Genomic DNA, 25,170 nt, shown 5'->3' with positions numbered 1-25,170 from the left:
GGGGGGTGGGGCGGGGGAGGAACAGCAGGCTGGGGTCCCTCAGCCCCGGGGGCTTCCTCCTTGCAGCCCCCTGAGGATGACGCAGCCATCGTGGGAGCTGTGCGGCTCCTGTCCGTGCTGATTGCCGCCCTCACCATGGACCTGGCCGGCCGCAAGGCTCTGCTCTTCGTCTCAGGTGAGCACAGGCTGCTCACCTGCACTCATTCACTCCTTCAGCAGCTGCCACGTGTCTTGCCAGCCCTCGCGGTGGGAGCGCCAGGGGGGCCTGGGTCGGACCTGCCCTGGTGGCCTCCGTCTCCCCAGCGTCTCCCCAGCGTCTCCCCAGCAACCGGCGAGGGCCCAGGCATCCAGAAAGGTCTGCTGGGGCTCATGGGAGCAAATGAGCTGACGATGGGTGTGACGGGAGCCCAAACGCGGGCTGGGTGGGAGCTGGCTGACCTGCAGGAAGAAACCTCCAGTCACAGGCGGCCTGAAGGGGACTGGGCCACACGGGGTACAGGGCGCTGAGGGGTGCTGGCTCAGAGGGTCCCGGCCCCCCGAGGGCCATCTGTCTGTCCACAGCGGCCAGCATGTTTGCTGCCAACCTGACACTGGGGCTGTACGTCCATTTCGGTCCAAAGCCTCTGACCCCCAACGGCACCATGGGCCTGGAGAGTGTGCCCCTGGGAGGCACAGAGCAGCCCCTGGCCACGCCCACCAGCTACCTCAGCCTGGTGCCCCTGCTGGCCACCATGCTCTTCATCATGGGTAGGTGTGGCCGTGCTCTACGGGGTCTGGGCACGGGGCTGTCTTGGGTGTGAGGTGCGGGGACGCGCCGGTGTTGTGGGCGGTGTCGCTGCCATCCTGGCGGCTGGGGAGCCGTCTCTCAGCAGCTCCAGGGAGACACGCCTTCTTGCCCGCCGGAAATTATAAAAGAACCCCCCCCCCCCCCCCCCCCCCCGACAAATGGGCTCTGAGCCCGCCCCTCCCCGCTTCCGGCAGGCTACGCCATGGGCTGGGGGCCCATCACCTGGCTCCTCATGTCCGAGATCCTGCCCCTGCGGGCCCGCGGCGTGGCCTCGGGGCTCTGCGTGCTGGTCAGCTGGCTCACCGCCTTTGCCCTCACCAAGTCCTTCCTGCTGGTGGTGGTGAGTGCTCTGCCCCGGGGACCCGAGGCCTCTCTGGCCAGTGCCGAGGGCCGTGCTGAGGCTTCTCCGCGTGTCCCCTCAGCCTTAGCACACACCCCCTTCACGCCGAGGCCAATGGACAACATCCATTTCAGCAAACAGACTCGGCTCAGGGAACTGTTCGGAGAAGTCAGGTGATTGGCCTCCCAGGCCAGGGTGGGACCCAAGTCCAGAGAGCCACAGCCGCCTGCCCTGCCTGTCACCCTCCCGGGTATCTGGGCCTTCTGTCTGGGTGGGCAGTTTGGGTCTCTCCATCGAATGCTTCCCCATCCCCTTCCCCTTCACCCAGCCTCTTGGTTCAAACCCCCAGCAGGCCCTGAAGCCAAACCACAACCTCCAAGTTCCAGCTCCCAACTCCCAAGTGGGAGAATCTGATGGGGACAGCTTGGATGAGGCCTAACCTGGTGGAGTCAGTGGGTCAGGGCAGGGTTGGGGACGCCCCGAGCAGGTCAGCCACGCTGTGGTGGCAGGCCTGCTGCAAGCGGGCATGTGGGACAGCTGAAAGTGAGAGGCGGGCACTGGGGCCAGGGAGAGAGGCCGGTGTCTGGGGCAGGGTGGGTTCCGGCTGGGAGAAGTCAGTCCCGGGCCCAGCACACGGGAAGGCTGCCTGCACCCCTCAAGGGCTCGAGTGCCCTGCTGAGGCACTTGCATCTCACGCTGGAGACGCTGGGGAACCTGGGGCTGGTCCAAGCAGGGGAACGAGATGAAGGCCTGCCCCCCAGGCTGGCTGAGGCCTGCAGGGCCACAGGGCTGGTGCCGGGGCGGAGGGCCTTGAGTGTGTGTCCGCTGTGACGCGGAGCCCCTCCTCCCCAGGACGCCCTCGGCCTGCAGGCGCCTTTCTTCTTCTTTGCCGCCGTGTGCTCCGTGAGCCTGGCCTTCACCGGCTGCTGTGTGCCCGAGACCAAGGGCCGGTCGCTGGAGCAGATCGAGTCCTCCTTCCGCAGCGGGAGGAGGTCCTTCCTATGCTAGGGCGGGGCCCCCGCCGTTGAGGGCCAGACCACTGGGTGGTGGAGCGTGTCGGGGCCCCAGACCTGCACCCCGCGTCCAGGAGGCGGTGTCAACCCGCCGCCAGCCAGGGCACAGGAGGACCGGCCAGAGGCCTCACGGCACGGCACACGCACCGGCTCTGGGCAGGCAGCACCCCATCCAGCCTCAGCCCTGGCTCAGGTGGCCCCAGTGTCACCCACTCATCGGCCAGACCCGCCGACGGAGGGGGCGGCCACGTGGCCCCGGGGCCAAGGCCTTGTTGGGCGACCTCGGGCCTAGTGCTCGCTCACGCGTGGAGGGCCACGCAGAGGACACACAGGGCTGCTGGCGGTGGAGCGGCTCCGCACAGGGACGTCAGCCCTCTCCTGCCCTGATCACCTGGCGGCCACTGAGCCTCTTGGCTTTGGGGACCAAGGCAGAAAACTGGGCCTGTGAGGCCTATGGACACCGCAGGGACCGTCCTGGACCCCCGAAGGCCAGGACCCAGCGTGGACACTCCCTCCTACATCCACCCGCCTTCTGGGAACGGGAAGCGCTCGAGTTCAAGCTGTGTTCACCCTATTTATACAAATAAATCGGGCCTCGGCCAGGAGAGGAAGGAGTGGGGTTGACTCCAGAAAGCGGGCCTCGGCCAGGAGAGGAAGGGGTGGGGTTGCCTCCAGGGGGGGGGCCCCCCCCCCCCAGCAGCCAGGCTGGGCCCAAACTCTCAGCCGAGGTCGCCAGGGCCTGCTGCCCCAGGCCACCTCTCTACGGCCACGCCAAGCTGCCCACAGCCAGGCAGAAGGAAGAGGCGAGGGCCGTGGGCCCCCCGGCCTTGGGCTTCCAGCCCCTCCTAGCTGTGCGAGCTCGGCCAAGCCACCGTCCTTGTCTGAGATGCTGGGAGCAGGCCGGCACAGGGCCAGCAGCATAGGGGACCTCGATACCGTGGCAATTACTCCCGGGGCTGGCCCCTGCTCAGCCGGTGTAGGGTCGGGGCATCCCTACCGCTTACTTAGTGCCGCGGAGGGAGACGGTAACGGGCGGACCACGCGAGAGACCATACAAATCGCTACCAGGCTTTATTGCTCAGAATGCAAGCCAAACACTGAGAGTAAACAAGGACCACGAGAGGACAGAGCCCAGGGCCGCAGAGGAGGGAGAGGGCCCTGGCGGCCCCGCCCTTCCACCACCCGGCCAGGTGGGACCCCCCCCTGCCCCCCGACTGGGAGACAGGATCGCCGCTCCAGGGCTGCTCGGCTACACTCATTCGGAACCTCGTCAAGTGACCTGCCCACTCTGGCCTGTGACCGAGGGGCTGGAGGGCCCACCCAACCGCCTCCCAGGGCAGGAGCGCAAAAGCTTCCTAAACACACAGCCAGCCTTTCTCCTCCTGCAGCCGAAGACCCCCATCAGCAAAAAGGCCCCGGAGGCAGGGGTAGGAGTGACCCCAGAGTCCCACTCCTGGGTAAGAATGAGCCAAGAGGGGCAGGCAGGGCCCCTGCTCCTCCTGGGAGGTAGACAGGCCTCATTCACGGCACACGCAGGAGACACACACACACACACACACACCCTGCTGGCCTGGAGAGACCTACAGCCCACAGCCCTTTGAACCCAGTGCTGGCCTGAGGAAATTGGTCCCGGAGGACCCCTGAAGGCACGTGTCGGGCTCCCTGGAGAGCTGCTGGGGGACGCTGCTGTGCCCGGGACGGTGCCTGCCCTCCCAGCCTCAAACACTAACAAACCCCAGAGATGAAAAGTCCCTCTGGGAAGCAAAGACCGGGGTGCAGCCCTGGGGCTGGATCCACAGAGCAGGAGCTGGCCCCTGGGCTCTGGGCGCCCAGAGCAGGCCCAGCCTGGGGTCCCGGGAGGGGCAGGAGCTGAGCCCCACGCCACCCGGGCGGGCCAGGCCTGTCACACACGCCAATGGCTGAAACCAGTCCAGCAACCAGAGCGGCCGGTGGGCAGGGCGGAAGGAAGGGACGGCGCACGGAGGGAGGCTGGGGAGACGACGCGCACGTCCACACAGGCCCCGCTCCCTGGTGGCCTGGCACCCAGCGCAGTGGGGCAGCTCACGGTGGGAGCAGGGGCGGCTCTAGCCTCTGCCCAGCTGTCAAAAGGCAGGAAGCTCCCCGAGGACAGGGCGGAGCGTGGGGTCAGCAGGTCCACACCAGAGGTGGACGGACAGCCCCGCGGGGCAGGGGAGAGCCTGTTCTCCGCACGTCCTTAGCACCGGGGCCTGGGGGATGGGGAGAACCTAGGGCTGGCCAGGCCCACGGGAAGGGTCCTGGTTCTGTGCTAGTCCAAGCTTCCTGGGAACCGGGGGAGGGAGCACACCCCGACCAGCGGCTGGGTCACTACCTGGGCTGCCGTCGCGGGTCGGGAGCGCTGTGGGCTCCCATGGAGAACAGAGTGGCAGGGGGTGTGGGCAACAGGACACCGCTCCGCCCTGATGACAGGAGGACAGAGGCAGCCCAGGTGGCTCAGCTTACGGGATGCTCTCCTGCCTGGAGGGCTGAGAGGAGGCCACTGTGGCCAATACCCAGGCCTGGGTTGATGTACCTCCCACCTCAAGACGTGACCAAAGTCTCCAAAAGCATCCCCTCGCGGGCCTTCAGCAGGTCTCGGGGGTCCTGCCAGCTGTGTAAGTCTGGAAACCCACCCAGGGGCCTCTTGCCGGCAGGCCACGCGAGCTGGGAAGAGTGGGGTCAGGCGGGCTGTCTACAGAGCACTGCAGGCTCCGCGCGGGCTCACGCCCCGAGGCCTGGATCACCCCGAGGCCCCTGCTGCCTGCCGCCACCTCCCATCCCCTCGATGCTGGCCAAGGCCCTCAGGGCCCTCACCCCAGCCCCTCGGCGCCTGGCTTGGGGTGATGCCAACCTGGGGCAGGGGCAGACAGAGGAGGACTCCAGGTGCGGGGACAGGTGAGAGGGACTGAGGGAGCTGGACACAGGCTCCTCCTCTTCCAGGCTGCCCCTCAGGGTCAGTGTGCCTCGGGGACGTGCTCACACAGACCAGAGGGCCGACGGGGGGGTGGGAGGGCCCCCCGCGCCCCCGACCACATCACAGCTCCCCCTCCAGGGTGTCCGTGAGCTTCTCCTCGTCCGCCTGCTGCTTCTGCTGCTGGATCCTGGCGTAGGAGATCGCGTCGCCCCTGGGGAGAGAGCCAGTCAGCGCCGCATGGGGGACGGACCCCAGACACACTGCTCTCCCAGCCTCCGCCCTATTCCAGACCTGTGACCCAGGTGTGGCCTGCAGACAGAGCCTAACGGGCCCTCCGGTTTCCCCAGGCAGAGACCCTGTTGCTAGGATGGCGAAGATACGTCTTGTCACCTCTAAGGGTGACACAGGCTGCCTGGGATGCCGGGCTGAGGATTCGGATTCTCAGTCTGGGCTCCGCGAGAGAGGGTGAATGCTGACCGCGGAGCCAGGTGTGGGCCCCAATGGGAAGAGGCTCTCAGTAGCCATGCCTCTGCCACCCCTGCTACAGGCTGTGACGAGGTACGACGGGGCCACCAGGGAGTCCCGTGAATTCTCCTGCTCTCACTCCCTAGAGCTCGGACACCCTGGAGACACGGATGGGGGTCACTGGCAGCCTCCGTGCTTCCGCTTCCACAGCAGAATAACGGGGGCCACTCCCGGCCGTCTCCTCCCTGTGAGACTGCAGGACGCGGGAAGTCAAGAGCCCCCGCCCCGCGGGCTGGGCCCAGCACACGCACTTCTTGCCCAGAGCAGACAGTCCGTACAGCACTCCGGTGGCGAAGGCGATGGCGTTGCCCAGCAGTGTGGTCAGGGTCAGGCTGATGACGATGGGAACGACGGCCATCCTAGAGGAGAAGCAGGCGTCAGAGGGCACTACCAGCCCGCGGCCACGCCGCCACTTCCAGCTTCCCAGGTTCACCCAGCTCCCTTCCCAGCCAGCCAGGTACAGGAAGGGTCCCCAGAAATCAGGTGGGGCACAGGTGCACAGCCGGGCTTCGTAAAGTCCTCAAACACCCGTGAACTTGTCTGTACAATTCTGTGCATTTTCTGGGGAGAGAACCCAAAGCTTTCATCAGATTTTTGAAAGGATCTGTGATCCAAACAGGGTTAAACAGCACTAAAATGGCCCAAACCCCTGTGTATAAAAACAGGCAGACCAGAAAATCCAGTGTCAGTTCAGTCCCCTAGCGGCTTTGTGACTGGGGGCAAGTTACTCAACTGAGGCTCAGCCTCTCTACGGTAAGGTGGGGATCAAACCTCAGAGGTTTTGAGACTGAATGAGATAAGGCATGTTAAGTACTTAACACGATGCCTGCAACAGCATAAGCACTAAATAAATGTTGGCTCTTATCAGCGCAGTAAAACCAGCCGTATGTCAACAAGGAAGATCCCAAAGGTTAAAGTGCACAGGACACGGGGCTTCCTTATTGCAAGGTGCACGCCAAGAACGGCTAACTGGCTGGTGAGGCAGCTCTGTCTGGTCCAGGCTGGCACCACCTGGAGACAGGTGTCCACTCTGGCTTAATTATCCATGGGGCCGATGCCTGGTCCCGGTTGGGATTTCCAGACCGGTGGCAGTGACTTGGGTTAACACACACACCCTGTACACAAGGAAGACAAGACTCTGCTTAGACTCTTCTTGCACTCAACCAAATGAATTCTACCTGAATTTCCATTTGGGCGGGACGTGTGAGCATGAGGTTTTACTGAAGTTATAAACTTTCTAAGTAAAAAAATAGTCATAGAAATTGCAAAGGAAAAGAAAAGACCATGGGGGAAAATCTGTAAAAACAAAACTAAAGGCAAGCAACAGGCTAGAAATACATTTGCAGGAAATAAAACAAAAAATTAAGAAATCTTTAATATAGAAACACATGTAACTTACTAAGTAAAATGTTACAGTGTGAAAAGGTGAAAAGGAAACTAGACCCTTAACTACCAAAAACGAAAATGCAATTACAGAAAAAGATTTTACCTTACATAACAGATACAAATGTGAAAAGGGCACACTGGCCCTGGGCCAGGGGAAAGACAGAAGAAACTCAGGTACTCTCTTTGGAAAGCACTTTAGCCACATATTGAAATCTTTTAAATGACTGTAATCTTTGACCTAATGACCCCACACCTGGAAACAGATCCTAAGGAAATCATCATCGACACAAATTTTTAGTACCGAGATGTTCATCACAGCCTGATTTGTACTACAGGTTACAAATGAAGAAAAAGCATGATACGTTCAGCGGAATAAATATTCCTATCATTAAACTTCATCTTATGGGGACTTCCCTGGTGGCACAGTGGTTAAGAATCCGCCTACCAATGCAGGGGACATGGGTTCGATCCCTGGTTCAATCCCTGGAAGATCCCACATGCTGCAGAGCAACTAAGCCCGTGTGCCACAACGACTGAGCCTGCGAGCCACAACTACTGAGCCCGCGTGCCTAGGGCCTGTGCTCCGCAACGAGGGAAGCCACCGCCACAATGAGAAGCCCATGCACCACAACGAAGAGTATCCCCTGCTCACCACAACTAGAGAAAGCCCGCGTGCAGCAACGAAGACCCAACACAGCCAAAATTAAATAATTAATTTTTTTAGAAAGTCATCTTATGAAGCCTTCGTGGTAATACTGAAAATATTTCTACCATGATTTTAAGGGGAAAAAAAAACAGGATACAAATGTACTTGTAATGGTTAAAACTGTGCGAAAACAGGTTTTAGAAAATGCCTGAAGACAGAGTGAAAGGACACATATCAAAATGTTAACGAGTAGTGGGGCTTTGGGTAACAACTTTTTATTTCCACATTATTTTTAATGAATATATATTACTGTTAGCATTTTTAACTAATTAAAAAAAAATAGGAACGCCGGCAAAGGAGGCGCCAATGCATGGTATTTCGTATTCCTCTGTGCTTTAGACACAGTGGGAAACGGCTCTAGAGCTGAGCATGTATCCTGTGCTCTGACACAACTACTGGCCTCCAGAAAGGGAAGAAACCCTTGAAATAAAAACCTCCATATTTATTTCTAAAGATAATCTAGACAACCACTACTGCTGCTGCTGCCAGAAGCTGTTGAGGGCCTCCCAGACACCAGGCACTGTTCTGGAAGCTGCATTAAACGCATCCACAAATTAGTTCAATCTCATGGCTCTGACGGGAGGTACTACACACTGAACTTGTTGTTAGATGTGGGAAAATAAGAGAAAAGCGTATTTGGAAGGCACTATTTTTTGTGCTTTCCCCTTTCATGTCAGGACATCTAGACCAGCCACACTCCTGAAAGGCTGCACAGAGGCACATACGGATCTACCAGAATCTGCTTTACAACCCCCAACTGATGGACCCAGAGTCCAGGCATTTCTCGCATTCTCTGTTACACGTACTGCTGCGAGGTGTACGCGTCTCACGTCTGAATACTGTGCGGCTGGACCTGTAGGCCAGATGCAGAGCCCTGGACGCTGGGTCCCATCGTATAGCGGGTCCCTCATGTGACTCTGCACAAACGCCATCCCTGTTTAAACCTCTACCGAGAGTAAACTAAGCAGCCGTCCGCCCAGCCCGGCCAACACTGTCACCTGCAGAAGCAGGGTCTGGGGAGCCGAGTCAGGCCCGGCCCGCGGCCCCTCACCCGCAGTAGAAGACGGCCTTCTGCCAGGAGCGCAGCCGGTCCACCTTCGCCGCCACCGCGTTCGCAAACTCGATGAACTGGCAGCAGAAGGGCGCCTCGCACAGCAGCAGGACGAACGCGTTCATGCTGCAGAGAGAGGAGCAGGCTGGCGCCCAGGCCGGCGCGTCCCCCGCCCGCCTCAGGGCCCCCCCGCCTGCTCCCGGCTGCACCCCACGCTCTGGGCTCCGGGAGGAGCCGGAGCAGGGCAGCCAGTCCACCGCCACGGCCCGCCCTCGGGATGCCCTCGCTGGAGGAGGGAACTCGGCGAGCCCTGAGTGCAGCGCGGGTCTGCGCTGGGGACAGCTGAGCCCCAGGTGGCACGCCAGGGGTGTCTGCTCCCGCCTTTGGGTTCTCCGTGTCCAGGTCACAGTCACCGTGATCAGACACTGGGCCCTCACAGCGGTCCGGGCCCTTCCATCCGCCCCCACCGTGGAGGGAAAGCACGCTCGCTATCCCCGTTGGCCCCCAAGAACCCCCTGAGGCCCAGAGCAGGAACTCACACAACTAACGCCACCCCAGGTCTCCCACACAGCACTGGTGCCCAGTAACCCTCACGGACCAGTCCACCCAATTCAACTCACTCGTGTTCCACCTGGGAGGTGCCCAGAAACCCACACGCCCCAACACCCCCCGGCAGGACGGTCACACGGCTACTCACATCATCCACACGCCGGCCGCAATGTTCAGAGGGTGGATGGTGATGCAGTTGAAGAGGCCGGAGATGGCGCAAGCTTGAAAGCAAGAGACACGGGCAGGAATCAGCAGGGAGGAAGGGACAGAGCCTGCGGGCAGGCCACCTAGGGAGACGGCGGCTCGTGAAAGCAGAGACCCCTTCCGACCCCAGCACCTGGCTCTGCTCACAGCACCCAGACGTCTCCCCACTGCTACCAGAGACAAGCAAGGCCAACACAACGACTCCATGAACAGGTGAGGACGCAGCCTCAGACAGGCAAAGCGGCTTGCCCAGACCTCACGGCCAGGGTGCGGCCGGACCCCAGAGCTGGCTTATTCTCGGGGCTCAGCAAGGCAGCATGGACATCCCGCCCTCTCTCTGTTCTGGGGTTGGAGAAGCCCGCCCTCTGAACCCCAGCTGTCCCAAAACCCATCCCACAAGGTGCGTAGCATGAAAAAGAGAATATCTCTCGAGGGCTCAGGCCAGGGCAGGCGGCACCGTGCCCAGGGCAGGCCACGAGAGAAGTCCTCTAGATCTGGGTTGGGACAGGGCTGCCCCTCTTGGAAAAGAAATCAGGACCACGTCGACCTGGATCACAATTCCAGCTGTGACTGACCCACCAGCCCAGTGACTTTGGGTATGTTCTTTTCACCTTTCCAGGCCTGTTTTCTCTCCTGCACACAGGACAGCTCTATAGCCCAGCCCACCCACCCTGAAATACCAAGGATCTGCAGCGGGGAGGGTGCATCCTCTCCTACTCCGGAAAGCGGTTTCTCTGATGCCCCAGATGTGGAGCCTCGCTCACCCCTCCCGACAGCATCCCACCGAGGGGTCCGCACAATCGTCTCCCTCCTCTCTCACAGCCCCCCTCCCAGCTCCACCAAGAACTCCGGGAGTCTGCCAGGCAGTGCCTGGCTGCTGGGCAGGAAGCTGGGCCTTCTGAGGCAGCGATGAGCAATCAGTTCATTAAATTTGCAGCAGCTCCCTCTGTACCTGACCTGGAATTCTCCTGTTTTCCCATGTAACCCTAGGCAGACAGCAGAGGACAGAAGAGGAAACCAGATGAAGTGAACCCAAACTGCAATGCGACTGCCCTCGCACGTCCCCCGCCAAGGTCTCCTCCAGCGACAGATGTACTTTCCACCTACTAAAGGCGGCACCTGTCCCGGGACAGGTCACACACACATTCAGGCAGCAAGGCTCCCCAGGGCCACAGACGTGAGCACCCACGATACAGTACTGCCCCTGCGTGACGTCAGCCATGCCTGGTCTCACCTGACAGCACCCCATACTTCCTGCCGCAGTCAGCACATCACCTGTACCCGACTATCTACCAACAGCCAACCCTAGGGGAGGACCAGGCTTCAACCCAGACAAACAGGCTCCAGCCAGGAGTCCTTTAACAATCAAGGGCTGGAAGATGTCCCCTCGGGGTGTCCAGCACTCTTGCCAAATGAGGGAGGTGTCCTGTGCCAGCCTAGCTCCTCCCAAGCTCTGGCCTCCAGCTGATGATCAGGACCCTGAGGAAACACCTCTCCCGAGACCCCCCACTGCGGAGGAAGGTGACGCTACGCCACAGCCACCAGCCACAAACACGAGGCTTAGCTGAACTCCAGTTTCGCCTCTAAAACTCCTCCGTGCTTTGCATTCTACTCTGTATTATATACTATTTGGGATTCACATGACAAGCACTTTCCCCAAATCTGCAGGTGAAACGGACATTTCAGAGCAACGTCACAGGTTTCTCCTGAAGCGTCATCTGTAGCCCCAACACCATGAACTCCTGGGGTGGCCCAAGAATCCCACTTCGAAAAGCGCAGAACTGGATGCGACGCCAGGGCTAACAAGGGAGTTGGCGGGGCAGCTGACCCCAGGATGGAGGGAGGAGGGTGACAGCCCACAGGCCACGCTCAGGCCCCTTCCCTTCTCGCCCCATCACTGTAACTCCCACAGCAGCCTCACTCTGATCTGCCAGGGAAACAGCTACCCAGACTCCAGAGGATCATGTCTAAGCCCTGACCAGTCTCTCCTACAAAGTCAAAAACATGTTCCCTCTGAAGAGCAACGACAGGGACTCAGAGGCCTTTTTGTGACTGGAGGGAGGGCCTGTCCCGTTATCACCCCGGAACTTTCGTCCAGCCTCCATCCACCTGGGAGGACCAGGAGACTGGAAGGGGAGCCTAAGGAGATGCTCCTTCGACATACCTGGTCCGGGCCTGCTTTGCCTCTGGAAGACCTGCCATATGATCCTTATTTTACTTCTGTAGCAGATCTGCCTTCCTACGTATGTTCTTTGGGGGACTGTGCTAAAAGCGCCTAGCTTTCCAGGAAACCTGAGGTCGGGGTGTGCGCGTCCGCGACGCGGGGTGGGGAGCAGAAGTAGGGGAGATGCGAGACGGTGGTGGCAGAGTTGACAGCAGGAGGGAGAGCTGACATCAGGGGAAGCGCACTGCCTCCAGGTGGACAGTGCGGACCCAGAGGAGAGGCCGCCTCCCTCAGCTCACGGCCTGGCCCTCCCGTGGGGACCGTCTGGCCCTCAGGAAACCTGGCCAGCACCTGCCCCATTTATAAACAACCTTCCCCCAAAGGTTAAGGCGCCTGCCGCCCGCACTCACACCCGAGTCAACAGGTGCGGCGGCCTCCGGACCAGACTGAGCCCGGGTTTCAGCACTGCCATATGGGCAATCTCGGAAGGCCCCCGGAGTAGGTGCCGCACTGCCCTCACGCTCAGAGGAGCCGTGGAGGAGCAAGTCTCGGCCGCGTCGTTCCCTCCTGGAACGTCCCTCGAGCTGCTCGACAGCCCCGGACCCAGGGGCCCAGGCCGCGGGCCGGTAACCACAGCAACCGCAGAAGCGCCGGCTTCCCTCCGCCTCCGCCGCGGCCCAGAGCCGCGCGTGGCCCGGACACCACGGCCCCAAGCCGGCCTCTTTCCGGGGTGAGGGGGGGCCGCGGGGGGAGGCCACGGGGGGAGGCCACGGGGGGAGGGGGGTGCGGCGCGGGGCCGGGCGCGCATGCGCAGCGTGCGGCAGTGCCGGCCCCTCCCCCAGGCCGGGTACTCACAGACGGCCCCTAACACCCCCGACAGGCGACACAGCCAGCGGTACCACCATGTCACGCCCTCCTCCTGCTCGGGCGGCGCCGAGCTCACGGACGCCACAGCCGTTCCGCCCGCAACGCTCATGGTGCCGCCGTCCGGCGCTCCCGCAGCCCTCACAAAGGGCTCCGGAGCCGGCCGCGTCGTCCCGGCGCGCTGCCTTGTGGGAGAGGCGGCCGCTTATTAGCATAGGGGGCGGGGCTCTCGGGGTCGGGAGAGGGGCGCCCGAGAGGCTCGCGCTCATTAGCATAGAGGTGGGGCCGCGGGTAGGTGAGCCCGAGCGGGCCCGTGTTCATTAGCATAGGGGGCGGGGCCCGCAGGGACCTGGATGAGGAGGGCCCTAAGGGCTCGCGCTTATTAGCATAGGGGGCGGGTCCTGGCGCCGCAGGACTCCCAGGCGGTCAAACATTCCCACCCAGACTAGTATAGGGGCGGGGCTTCGATGAGAATTATCAGGTGCGCCAGCCTCAAGGCCCCATCGGGACTCCCACCTCCCTCGCCTCTCCTCCCTGGGTAGGAAGACGACCGCTAGGGGTGGCCAGGGGGTTGCTCAGATCTGGTGTGGATCTGGAGTCCGACCGCGGCCAGGGAATCCCTGCCGTGTGGGGAGGTGGGTTTTCAAGCCATATTTGGACAGGTTATGTAAAGAAAACGCCACTCAGACCTCACGTTCCGTTTATTGGTACCCGAGGGGCTGGGAGCTGCTTTTCCGGAGAGTCTCCCCTCCCACCCTCTAACGTTTTGCACGTTGGAGGAAGCCCTAAAGGAGATACTTAAGATTGGAGGGAATTCGAATTGGAAAGCCAGGCACCTAACGGGTGCTCATAAATGTCAGGTTCCTTCTTTTCCCTTCCCGGACCGGGAGGAGGCATCCCACTGTGACCGCTGGTCAACTGAGGGATGTGCTTGGAGATGCGGGGCATCGTCAGGCTAATAAGCTCCAGCCTGGAGGGTCCAGTACTGGCCCCGAAGGCTGGTGTGCGCCACCAGGAAGCCCTGGCTAAACTCCATCTCTGCCTGGCTGCCCTCTGACTCCCAGTAGAGCGTCTGTTGCCCACGAAATGTCGTTGTCCTCAGGCTGTGGATATCCCGGATCTGGGAGGAAAGGGGCAGCCCCAAGGGACCGACCACAAATGATAATTAGCATTCACGAGCCCTTAATATACAAGGTATCATACATCCAGGGTCACATTTAATCCTCACACAACAGCCCTATCAGGAAGACAACATTATTCTACCTAGGAAACTGAGGCTCAGAGAAGTTGTGCTCCTTCCCCAGGGACGCACAGCCAGGACGCCAGAGCTGGGATTTGAGTCCAGATTAATTTGATTACAGAGGCCAGGCTGCCTCCTCCAGGGAGCTGATACCTTACAGATGCCAGTTCTCCCAGAACACATGAAAACCTCATTGGGGAGGGCTCGGCCCACTCTTCTGGTAAAATTATATCAGGGTCTAAAATCATGCTTCGGTCCTGGGTGAACTGGCAGTCTACATTCGAAAAGGTCTCTTCTATTTCATTCTTGTAGGGAACTCAATAAGCACTTGTTGGTGAATAAGTGGAGGAAAGTTTTCTCCCATTCTCTCACTAATGATTTTGAGGGTTTTGATCAGAAGTAAAGTCAGTGGGTCCTATAGCCCAGCAACCCCCAGTCCCTGCCCCCAGAGATGGATGTCCAGAATTAGAGCAGAAGAGTCATCCTGGTAGCCTCACCAAGATGTAGCTGGAATCAGTTTCCTCGGTTCTGGTGCCCATGTCCATGGCCAGGGCACGGATGGCGATCCGGGCCTGTGGAGCCACGTCGATGAAGATTCGGCAGCCCCCCATGTTCCTCCCATCCGGACTCAATGATGGACTCACGATTTCACCCCGGGGTCCGAAGAGCTGCACGTCACATCCTGCAGGGGGAGAGCAGGCGTACAGACTGGGTGTGGACCGCCTCCGGAACATAGGAGTCCCCCAGAGTGACCACTCTTGCCAGAGGCCAGGGCAGCAGGGCAGCCGGGGAGCAGTGGGGGATCAGTGTGGCACTGCGGTCAAGATCGGGGCTCCCAGGCAGAAGTCTCCACCGAACCCCCATCTCTACCACTTCCCGGTTGTGTGACCCTAGGTGAAGGCTTTAAACGCTCCGCACTTCGGTTCCTTCTTCCGTAAGGCGAAGGGAACGACAGCACACACTGGGCAGGGCAGTCTTTAAGAGGAATCAGCAAAGTCACACGTGCAAAGGTGCTTCATGCTGCACCCGCCCCAACCAGGACAGCCCCTCCTGCCTGCGCCTCCTGGGCCTCCCTCAAAGCGGGTGCCTGCATGTGGGGAGGCTGGGAAGTGAGGAGTGATGACCAGGTAGGAGCTGGGCCTGTGCGCTGCACACTGAGGGGCAGAGGAAGCCCCACAGGGTCCCACTTCTCACCTGCGGCCTGGGGGGAACCCTGGGGAAGCCACCTTCGGCAAGCTTGGGCTGTGGAAGAGGGCAAGCCCCCTGAAGCAACCTAGACGGCTCTCCGTGGATACGGATGGGGCCACGGGCTAGCAGGGCTCTCGGGGACGCCATCCTCCGCACGAGATGTGCACGAGCACCTACGCCCTGCTGAGCGGAGGATGAGCCAGGAGGACAGTGCACCCAACAGGACTGGGGAAAGAGGCTCGCAGAGGGACCTTAAAGGATCCTGAAGGACCTGAGTGCCGGGGCCAGGGTGTGGGGCCCGCGATGGCCTGAGGGAGGGAGTGAGGATGTCCGCCCATCTCGCTCAGGGCCCCAGAGAGGAAGGAACACCGTGCGCCTCCCGGGACCTCGTCCTGACCGCACATACAGGGATGGGGGTGTCGGGGGGTGCCCGGGAAGGCGCTGCTTTTCATTCTCAGTCAGCTCAGCTCCCTGTCTGCCTTGCCCGCTGGCCCGTCGGGACTGGCCCCGTTGGCAGCAGCACCCAGCCAGCCAGCCTCTGGGGAAGGCGGGGAGGCTCCGTGGCCTCGCCATACCTCGGTGGAAGGCTCCCGGGGCAGGCTGGCTCGAATACCGTAGCAGCACTCCGCCTTGCAGCTGCACAAGACGCTGCCTCACCACCAGCGTGTTGGCTTTGGAGCTGAAAGTCATGCCGGGCAGCTTCCTGCACATCTTCCCCCACGTGAGCCTGCCCCAAAGCAGCAGCATCTCCCCTGGGAAGTGGCAGTGAGGTGAGTCCAGCACCCCGAGTCCAGGTTGGCAGCCCAGTGGCCTGGGGTAGACTGAGCTGAGTTCAGGTCCTGACTCTCCCACTTGCTAGCTATGCGACTCTAAGGAACTGGACGTGTGATAATCTCTCCTAGCCTCAGTTTCCTCATCTGTGAAATGGGGCCAACCACACCTCAGTTATGAGCTGGCTGCGATAGTTACACACGGGGATGCACCTGGAGAATCCCCCCAGGAATGGGGCACCCTGGAGTCACACTCACTGGCACCTAGCAGATCCTGTCACTGGCATTAGCTGCTCGCGTGGCCCTAGACATACCAGCACTGCAGTTGAGGGAACTGTCGAGGACTCGGAGGGTCACCACCTCACCCAGGGGCCGCCCGATGGCCACTGCACAGTCCGCCCGCTCTGGGCCTCGCATGTCAATGGTTCCTGTCGGCTCAAGGTGCTGCCGGCCACAGGCGCCTGGAAAGGGGGCGGGAGCTTCCAGGTGGGGTATCCCCAGCAGGGCAGGGCTGGGGGCTTTCCGTGCTGGGGAAGGAGACTGGGAGCTGGGGCGGCTGGTGTCCTCCTAGGCCCCACCGGAAGCTTTCTCAGGCAAGGAGGGGGCTGCGTGGGCCAGAGCATCGCCACCCAAGGCAGACAGCCACCACAGATGTGCCAGCAAGAGGGAGGCAGTGTGTACAGTGGGTCACACAGGCGGGGATTCTGACTCTGTGACACCCTCAGGTTACTTTCCCTTGATGATAATAAAAGTGAGCTTGCACTTTACCTGTGAGGAAGAGGGGCCCCCCTGAACCCGGCCTCCAAGCCCATCCCTTCAGCCCGACCGCACTCATCCCAGCGTCCTGGGCGCTGCAGCCACAGGACCACCCCCAGGAGGTCCCCACAAGGAGCACGGCCTGGCTCTCCCAGGTGAACATGCCTTTGCCCACCCCTCTTGCAGCCAGTCAGCTGCCCAGACAGAAAGGAGGAAGGAACATAACTGGACTCTGCTGGGCTTTTCTGGGGCCCGGGTGGGAGTCCTTGCGGCCGGGGAGCTGGGGAGAGGAGGTGGGCCTGGCGCTGGGGCCACTCCGGGGAAGCAGGGGCAGCTGTGGTCTGGCCAGGAGCAGTGGATTCCTCGTGGGGCACCGAGCTGGGTGTCCCCTGCCCTGCACAGGGCCCAGCCCAGCAGCCCCGCACCGTCACCGGCTTGGGCAAATGCTGGCAGAAGTCGGCTGGCACGGGCACCCGGGCCTGGGGTCCAAGGCAGGCGTCGTGCCGGCGCTGGATGCCATCCCCACACGAGACAGAGCACTGCCAGGAAAGAGAGGAAGGAGTTGGGACTGACCCCGCTGGAGGGTGACAAGGACAGCGGCGACCACAGGCCGGGCAGGATCTGATATAATCTTTGCACAACACGGGAGGCGGGCATGGGTGTCCACGCTCCTCAGAGAAGTCACCTTGCAAGGATCACATGGGGAGGAGGGGCTGGGGTTCAAGCCCGGGTCTCTCCCCGTCGCCCTCAAGGCCTCTCTGCCCTGCAGCCCCTGGAGCGGGGAGCAGGCAGCGCGGCTTCGTCCTTCCGCCCTCCATCACTCATCACAGCCCGGGGTCCACCCTCCCCTCCCACCCCTCACTGCCCTGTCCAAGGGATCAACTGCCCCGACCCAGATGCCCAGGGTCCTCCCGACTCAGGCAGTGGTGGCCGTCTGCTTTGCGTCTTCTCCCTACGCACCGTGAGCGAGCCCCTCTGCGGGGGACCTGGCCCTGTCTGCCTTTGTCTCTCCAGCGCCTTGCGAGGTGCTGGGCACGGGGCGGCATTTGCTCGTCTGTGGGGAGTTATCAGCCCTTCATATTCTGGAGTCTCCAGACCCCGGGGCCTCCTAAGGCTTACCCGCTCCCCACGCCTCTAGGCCTTGCTATGTCTTCCATCTCTAGGTGCCCCGGCTGCCCTCTCCCCAAGAGACCCAGCTCTCCCCCTGCTTTCAGCGGGTCACAGTGAATCAAAGCCCCCAGAGGTCCCCATGCGTGAGGACCCCCGGCCCGTGCGCTCGCCAGCCCCAGCTGCAGCACTTACCTGCATCCAGGCGCTGACGTGCCACCGGTAGGTGCAGTCGGCGATGATGCAGGGGATGCTGGCCTGCGGCCGCACCAGACCTACACAAGCCGCCCCGTCCACCTCTGTGTCCTGGCCTTGGTCCAGCTGCACACAGGCCACCAAGCGCATGGCAGTGCCGAGACCACAACTGGCTGAACATGGGCCAAGGGACATGACCTTCCACCTGCAGGAAGAGAAGTCCCCAGAGAGAGGCTAGGCTTCCCCGAAGATGGCACTGCCCCGGTGGGCTCCATGGATGGCCAGCCAGGACAGGTTCCAAGGCCACTGGGATCCAGCAGTGCAGCCCCTGCACCCCTCCTGGCGGCCAAGGGAAAGGCTCTGCGGGAAAGACAGCTCCTTTCCCTTAACAAGGTGCCCCCTTTCTTCCCCTTTACCACGGGACACCCGTGGACACCCAGCTGCCTGCTAGTCCGCGTAGCAGGGACGGGGGGCAGTGGCCCAGGATGAAGGAGAATAGATCCCCGCACCAGTCAGTCCCGCCCATGTTAACTCATCAGGTTTCAACAAATGATAATGACCGACAGTTTCCAGAGCCGGGACAGAAGCCAGGCAGGCCGCACTGGAGCCCGGAGTCCTATAGTCCCCTCGCTATGCTGCCCTCCCGGCCCGTGATGCCCCCTCTCAAAAACACGCCTCTGTGGGCCTGGCGCCGTTCTAGTCGCTGGGATACAGCCGTGAACCAGACCAAGTCGCACCCCCCCCCGGCCCCGCCCACCGTGGAGCATATACGGTTCTCTGCCTCGTGACATTTGGGGCCCAAATGTATGGGTCTTTCTCGTGGGGGCCATCTGCACAGTGTAGGACGTTTAGCAGTACCCCTGGCCTCCACCCACTAGATGCCAGTGGCAGCGCTCCCCACCCCTGCCACCCCGAGTTGTGACAATTAGAATGTCACAGGGGGGACTTCCCTGGCGGTCCAGTGGTTAAGACCGCACACTTCCAATGTAGGGGATACGGGTTCGAGCCCTGGTTGGGGAACTAAGATCTCACATGCCGTGGGGCGCAGCCAAAAAACCCCCCCCAAAAAACCAAGTCACAGGAAGGACTCCCCGCCTCTCTGTTATGGCACTCTGAGCAGAGCCTGGGAAGGGATATCCAGAGCAGACACATTCAGGCAGCGGGAAAGGAGGTGCAAATGCCCTGAATCAGAAGCACTGTCTGGAATGTTCCAGAACATCAAGGAGGCCAGGGTGGCCACAGTGACATTCCAGGGGTAACCAGAGCTCCTGTGCGTGTGAAATTCCCATTTTAAAAAATCCCAGACCATTTCAAATATGATTTGGGAAAATAAATGGGGTGCACATTTAAGCATAGGCAAGGAAGTCAAGTGACACGGGTATGGATGGTAAATGGATCATAAAGCTACAGCGATGAAAACAATTTGACTTAGGGGTGGGAATAGGTGGGGGGAAATAAAACAACAGAGCCTGGTAGAAGCCTCGACACAGATCCAACCCACACGAGAATTTAAGATGTGATACAGGGGGCACCTGGGGGGATGCAGCAAATGCTGTTGCTAGTCAGTGATTTGGAAAAACAGAGTTTGCTTCCCGACTTTGTGACTGACCCCAGGTAAATCACAGATGAGTTAAAGGTTTTAATGTAAATAAAGTCTTATCTGTAGTGGTGTATTTCTTTAAAACCAAGGAGACATATGAAGGAAACATGGAGATATGCTAGCATCTATTAAATCTGGTAGTGGGACAGGGGTGACTGTTACATTCTTTTCTGGATGTTTCTGTATGATACAGAAGAGCACGGCATTATTTAAAATGCAAAATTACAAAGAAGAAACCACGGGAGAACCGTGAACAAGGCAGGTGAATACTTGCCCTTCCCTCTCGGGCTCCAGCCTGTCCCCAGACCCTACTGGTGTGAGCTGTCTGTCCCTGTGGCTTTGGCGGTGCTGTGCCCCAGCTGGACCACCCTCAGGCTCCACTCAGATGCTGCCTCTTCCACTGGGAAGCGCCCCTGCCCTCCCCACCCCGTCACCCCCATTAGAACCGACAGCACTGCCTGAGTTTGCGAGAGTGTCTCCTCTGACACCGAGTGCAGCCTGCCGGGTGGTCCTGTTTCCTGTGCCACCGAGCTGCCCTTTAACCCCCACGGGCCTGGCCTGGTGTCGGCACAGGCCAGGAGTTCAGGCTGCCTACTGCACACCCTGGGGCTGCTGACCTGGGCGGGCAGGGCTCTGGGCTGCAGGCCTCCTGCTGCTCTGGGCGAGGCAGCCCCTGGCACTGGGTGTCCGGCAGGATCTCCTCGGCCTTGTCCTCCCCGTGGGCCCGGGCGCAGTACAGGATCCTCTGCGCAACTCCTCCCCCACAGGTCACGCTGCAGGCCGCCAGCTGGTACCGCCACCTGGGGCAAACCGGAGTCAGGGGGGACCCCGAGGAGTGGGGGGCTTCCCCTCACTTCCTCAGACTAGAAAGGGCCTGGAAAGGCTCTCCCTCTGGGGGCCACTTTTACTTCTCCACTGAGAGGCTCAGCGCAGTGGACAGAGAATATTCAGAAGACCCCATTTTACAGAAGGGGAAGCTGACGTCGCAGCTAGAGAAAGCCCGCATGCAGCCACGAAGACCCAACGCAGCCAAAAATAAATAAATAAATAAATAAATTTTTTTTAAAAAAAGAAGGGGAAGCTGAGGGTGGCCGTGTCCAAAAAGCAGTGGGGGGAGGGGCAGGGCACCCAAGGGGCCCTGCCGAGATGTCTGTCTCCAGTGGGAGTCCTAGCCCCACCGCCACCTGGACCCCGCCCCTGCCAGCACTCCCAACCTTCCTTCCCACTGTTTGCCGCGTCGCACCAACACCATCCAGCGTGAACTGTAAGTCTCCCCCATCAATCTTATTTACCATCTGTCTCTCCCTTGCCCCCAGCATCTACTCCAGGAGGGCAGGGATGCCTGTCTGTCTTGTTCACTGCTGTGTCCCCTTGTGCCAGAACAGCACTTGGACATACTTAGTAGGTGCTCAGTAAAGAGCGAGTGATGACAAAATGACCCATCAACCACATGCGCCCTCAGCGTCCCAGACCCTGTGTGATGCACATCACACACTTTAAAAGCCCCACAGTCTTCCAGGCACCAATACAATCCACTCCTGCAGGTGAGGACGCCAAGGGTCACGAGCTTAACGGGAGGTGATGATGCCACCTCCAAGAATGCCCGCCTAGGACCACCTGCCTCCTTGGGAAGGGGCCCACCTGGCAGGGCAGGGCTCCAGGCTGCAGTCCTCGAGGGGCCTGGGCCGGGGCATCGGCCAGCACTTGGAATGAGGCAGGGAGACAAAGCGGCCTTGGTCCATCCTCACACAGCGAACAGCCAGCGGCACCTGCCCCCCTCCACAGGTCACGGGGCACGGTGCCAAGGCTTGGGTCTCCCACCTGTAGGAAGGAAAGGTGAGTGCTCCGTAGGAAGCCACAGCCAGGGTAAGACTCCTTCCTCCCTGGGGGACCCAGACTGCTGCCCCTCTGCATAGTCTCCCTCCCCCGGACTCACCAAGCCGGGCACGGGGCAACCTGGCAGACCTCCTGCTGGCTCCCAGGCTTGCTTGCCAGGTCACACAGCTCTTCCCGGACGGGTGTCCTGAGGGCAGAGTCCATGCACACGAAACGCAGCTCCATCAGGCCTGCTGGGAGGAAGAAGGGACCCCGAGCCCCAAGAGGGAGGCTCAGCAAGGACCATGGGTGCCCCACTCTCTGAAGAGCTCTAGCAGACGAGGCCCACATGGATCTGAGTCTCGGCTCTGCCACTTAGCAGCTGTGTGGCCTTGGACAAGTGACTTAACCTCTCTGAGCCTCAGGTTTCTCATCTAATGGTGCCTGACTTGGAGGGCTATTTATAAAGATTTTTCAAAGGGAGCTATGCAGTACCTGGTGCATAGTAGGTGCTCAAAAGTGGTAACTGCTCTTATAACTTGAGGGGCATTATAACAGTTGCCATATGAAAATCTCTTACTGTGTTTATCACCAAGATGTTATTAGGACCGTGTCGTGCATCTCTGCAAAAGTATCCACAAAAGAAATCTCTGGCCTCAATTCTAAACATGCTGGAGTTTACCTGAGCAAGTGATTAGGGGTTTCGTTTGCTTATTTATTTATTTATTTATTTATTTATGCCGCACAGCTTGTGGGATTTTAGTTCCCTGACCAGGGATTGAATCCAGGCCATGGCAGTGAAAGCACTGAGTCCTAACCCCTGGACCGCCAGGGAATTCCCAGGGTTTTAGTTTAAAACACTGTGTATCTTAAAATTAATTTTGTTTCTCTGGGTTGGCCTCCAGGAAGCTCAGAGCTATGTTTGGGGCCCATCTTAGACCTTAAGAATACGCTCTTGGGTGCCAATATGGCCAGGTTTTATCATCATTTCCTGCCTTCCAGCCCGTCGGTGAGCACATTCATGTGGCTGTCCGTACTTGGCCCCAATCTCCTTGCTTATAATGTCATGTTCTTGTGTAGCTGGAGTTTTTGTAAGCCACCTCAAATGCTGTTTTTAGAATTAGCTGACCCTCAGTGGCGTTGGGGTCCTCACCTTGACCACAGGAGACAGAGCACGGCCCTGCCAAGGGAGTCCACACGTGTGTAGCATGAGCCTCTGGCCTGGCACTGCCCGCTGGGGATGCAGCCTTCTCCCCTGGAGACTGGGCATCTGGCTGCAGAGGGCAAGCAACAAGCTGGTGGGTCTGGGCTTCCCATCTCCACACCTCTGGGCACCTGGCCCTCCACTCCCACCTACCCCAATCTCTTCAGGAGAGAACAGAAGTGGTTACCAGCACCCCAAAGGCCTCCCCTCCCCGCTGCTCCTTTCCCGGGAAGTCTGCTTCCTGGCCTCCAGGGGATGCCCTCACCACACACCCCACCTTGGCCTCTGTGTCAGCATCAGTAGTCAGTGTGGGGCACAACCACGCTGGGGCTCTGGAGCCAGATTTGCAGGCACGCTTGGCCCTGCAGTCCCCACCAGCCGGGGGCGGGGCACAGGGATAGGATTGGCCAACACCCTTGTCCAAAAGTAACATCACCCAGCCTGAGCCCGTGGACGCAGGCAGGAGCGTGGCAGCATCTCTCTGTGCCGCAGACAACTGACAGCATTCCACCAGGGTCTGGATTGCTCAGCCTGCTTGCTAGCGGGAAGGGGCCTGCCCAGCAGCGCTGAGATCTGTTTCTAGGGTTGTCCTCTGCCCAGGGCCTCCCGAGGACAGCAGCCCTATACAGGGCAGTCTTCTAGCTCTGGCAGGAGGCCAGTGGTAACCAGTGCTCTCCATTCTCCAGTGCCCAGGATACTCACCTGGCTCCAGCCCGGAGGACATGCCACCTCGATACAGGGCTCAAGGGCAGGCGGCTTCTCGTCTGTGGAGCAGGGCCCAGCAGTTGCTGGCGCCCCCATGCCATCTGCCCCCTGCACACACGTCGTGTTCTGCACGGCCGGATCTGTTCCACAGGCCGACGAGCACGCATCTGGCATCTCCCTGAGGACGGCACAAGACAGCCATTAGGCTCTGCCTCTGCTCCTGGGGCAGAGAGGCAGTGAACCTGCTCCCCCATACCCAAGAGCCCAAAGGGGGATCCCCGCCAAAAGGCAGAAGCCAGGGGCCTTTCCCTGAAGCCTGGATGAAAGGCTGCTGGCCCTCCACTCAGCACCCAGGGTGCAATGACACCGGCCCTGACCCTCCCGCCTTCCAGAGGCAAAGGTGGGCCTCCAACCAGACAACCTAGCAGGTGCTGGGAAACAGGTGCCAGATGCAGTCGATCACCAGTTCAGGGACAGCAAATGCGTCTCCTATGGCAGCCCTGTGAGGTGGCGGCTGCTTGGAGTGTTGTGTTGAGAAGGATTCTGAGGCACGATTGGCCCCCAGGAGGAAAGAGGGGTGACTGCTACGTCTGCCACGGATGCGGGGCGTGTCGGGGAAGACGCCCAGAGCCACATGTGGACCACCAGTGACCTAGGCCACCTCCCTCCCCACTGGACAAAACTGGGGCCCAGAGAGGGAGGGGACTTGCCCGGGTCACCCAGGCAGTTAGTGGCAAATCAGAATGATAAGTCTCTATCAGCTGGGACACTGTGGAAATGACAATAGCAGTGACAAAGTGACATTGTTTGCTTTACATCGTGGTTTTGCTTGATCCTCGCAGCCCTCCGTGAGCAGAGACTTGGAAGTTCAGAGGCGGAAATGGCCAGTCCAGGGCCTCCGGGATAGGAGGTAATTCCAAGGTCGGCACTCACCCAGGGTGGTGGGACCTGGCCAGAGGCCTCAGGAAAAGGGGACACTCAGAAGGGGCAGGGCTCAGCACAGGGATAAGCCCTGCCAGGGAGACTCTGCCTGGATCTGTGCTCACCTCCGGGGGCAGGGCTGGGAATTGCAGGTCTCCATGGCTGCTGGCTGCTGGGCCAGCACTCTGCACCAGGAGTGGGGCACCGTCCTCAGGAGGCCGCCCTGGGCCTCCACGCAGCGCACCACCCGCTCCCGCAGGCCCCCTCCGCAGGAGGCACTGCATGGGCTGAAGTCTCCGGCCGCCCAGCTGAGGAGAGGAACAGAGCATCGGGCCCCTGGCCGGGTCCCCAGGCTGGCTCAGGGGCAGGGGCGGGAGGCTGGCAGGTCTGTCTAGGCGAGTCACTTCCCGGGCCTGGCCTGGGCCCACTGTCCCTTCAGGTACCCGGACACCGCGCAGGTACAGGCAGCCCAGCCCTCCACCTCTCCAGGTGTCCCCAAGCTGCACCTGAGCCTGGGGACCACTGTCTAAAAGTGCCGGTGGGCAACTGCCCCAGCCCTGCCCCCAACAGGGACAGCTCTGTCCCTAGCCCTGTGCTCCTGCCAGGGGGTGGGCCCCTCCCTGAGCCTCCCAGGTGGGGTGGTCACCCCCTTGGAGTGGTGAGCGCCTGAGCCCCAGGCACACTCACAACGGAGGACAGGGCATGGAGGCACACGACTCGGACCACGCCGCCGGCTGCTGGCTCCCTGCACACCGGGCAGCCTCCACCCACTCGTTTGCTGCCTGGTCCCGACAGCTGTGGGTCACCCAGCGCAGCCCTGCGGGGGGGAGAGGGGGGCTAGACCACCTCCGTGCGGGGAGCAAATCAGGCTTTCAGGCGAGCCCTGCCCCGGGCCTCACCTGCCCCACAGCTCACCGAGCAGGCCCCCCGCACGGGAGCCCACGCCCAGGCCGGCCGACGCTCGGGCTGGAAGTAGGTGAAGGTGATGTCTGGGCGGGCGAGGCTGCCGTACTCCTCACCGTAGCGCCTGTAAACCTGCACGAGACACACGGAGAGCCGGGGCCTGTCCAGTGGGCTGTCTGAGGGCTACTGTCACGGCCACCTCCTCCGGGAAGCCTTCGATTTTTCGTTCCTCCATCCCTAAACTC

General features: G+C 60.7%; 3 protein-coding genes across 4 annotated transcripts in view; 1 reads left to right on the top strand and 2 right to left on the bottom strand.

The window, feature by feature from the left end:
- SLC2A6 (solute carrier family 2 member 6) overlaps positions 1–2,145 on the top strand; it is a 6,857-nt gene extending 4,712 nt beyond the window's left edge. The window contains exons 7-10 of the mRNA XM_007453075.1: positions 67–175; positions 562–747; positions 982–1,127; positions 1,980–2,145. Of these exons, the coding sequence (XP_007453137.1) occupies positions 67–175; positions 562–747; positions 982–1,127; positions 1,980–2,135 (597 nt within the window). The 3' untranslated portion in view covers positions 2,136–2,145. The remainder of the gene's footprint in view (positions 1–66; positions 176–561; positions 748–981; positions 1,128–1,979) is intronic.
- A 3,047-nt stretch (positions 2,146–5,192) lies between these two features.
- CACFD1 (calcium channel flower domain containing 1) lies at positions 5,193–12,702 on the bottom strand. 2 transcript variants are annotated; one of them, XM_007453073.1, is made up of 5 exons: positions 12,513–12,702; positions 9,438–9,510; positions 8,741–8,866; positions 5,849–5,956; positions 5,193–5,283 (listed from the first exon to the last, which is right to left on the bottom strand). In XM_007453073.1, exons 1-5 carry the CDS (start codon positions 12,631–12,633, stop codon positions 5,193–5,195), a joined length of 519 nt encoding a protein of 172 aa, XP_007453135.1. In that variant the 5' UTR covers positions 12,634–12,702. The 2 variants fall into 2 exon arrangements, with proteins under 2 accessions (XP_007453135.1, XP_007453136.1); XM_007453074.1 differs by lacking the exon at positions 8,741–8,866 and having other exon boundaries at positions 12,513–12,633.
- A 774-nt stretch (positions 12,703–13,476) lies between these two features.
- Positions 13,477–25,170, bottom strand: part of ADAMTS13 (ADAM metallopeptidase with thrombospondin type 1 motif 13) — a 31,929-nt gene continuing 20,235 nt past the window's right edge. Inside the window, exons 21-33 of the mRNA XM_007453135.1 lie at positions 24,922–25,057; positions 24,713–24,839; positions 24,186–24,191; positions 23,099–23,279; positions 22,346–22,466; positions 21,314–21,443; positions 19,995–20,177; positions 17,778–17,982; positions 16,702–17,014; positions 16,034–16,180; positions 15,525–15,701; positions 14,259–14,443; positions 13,477–13,641 (exon numbers count right to left, since the gene is read on the bottom strand). Coding sequence (XP_007453197.1) covers positions 13,477–13,641; positions 14,259–14,443; positions 15,525–15,701; positions 16,034–16,180; positions 16,702–17,014; positions 17,778–17,982; positions 19,995–20,177; positions 21,314–21,443; positions 22,346–22,466; positions 23,099–23,279; positions 24,186–24,191; positions 24,713–24,839; positions 24,922–25,057 — 2,076 coding nt within the window. The remainder of the gene's footprint in view (positions 13,642–14,258; positions 14,444–15,524; positions 15,702–16,033; positions 16,181–16,701; positions 17,015–17,777; positions 17,983–19,994; positions 20,178–21,313; positions 21,444–22,345; positions 22,467–23,098; positions 23,280–24,185; positions 24,192–24,712; positions 24,840–24,921; positions 25,058–25,170) is intronic.

Source organism: Lipotes vexillifer, unplaced genomic scaffold (assembly GCF_000442215.2).
Source record: "Lipotes vexillifer unplaced genomic scaffold, Lipotes_vexillifer_v1.1 scaffold149, whole genome shotgun sequence".
Lineage (NCBI taxonomy): Eukaryota > Metazoa > Chordata > Mammalia > Artiodactyla > Lipotidae > Lipotes > Lipotes vexillifer.
Note: the sequence above shows the minus strand (reverse complement) of the source record. Positions and strands in the feature narration are given on the sequence as shown.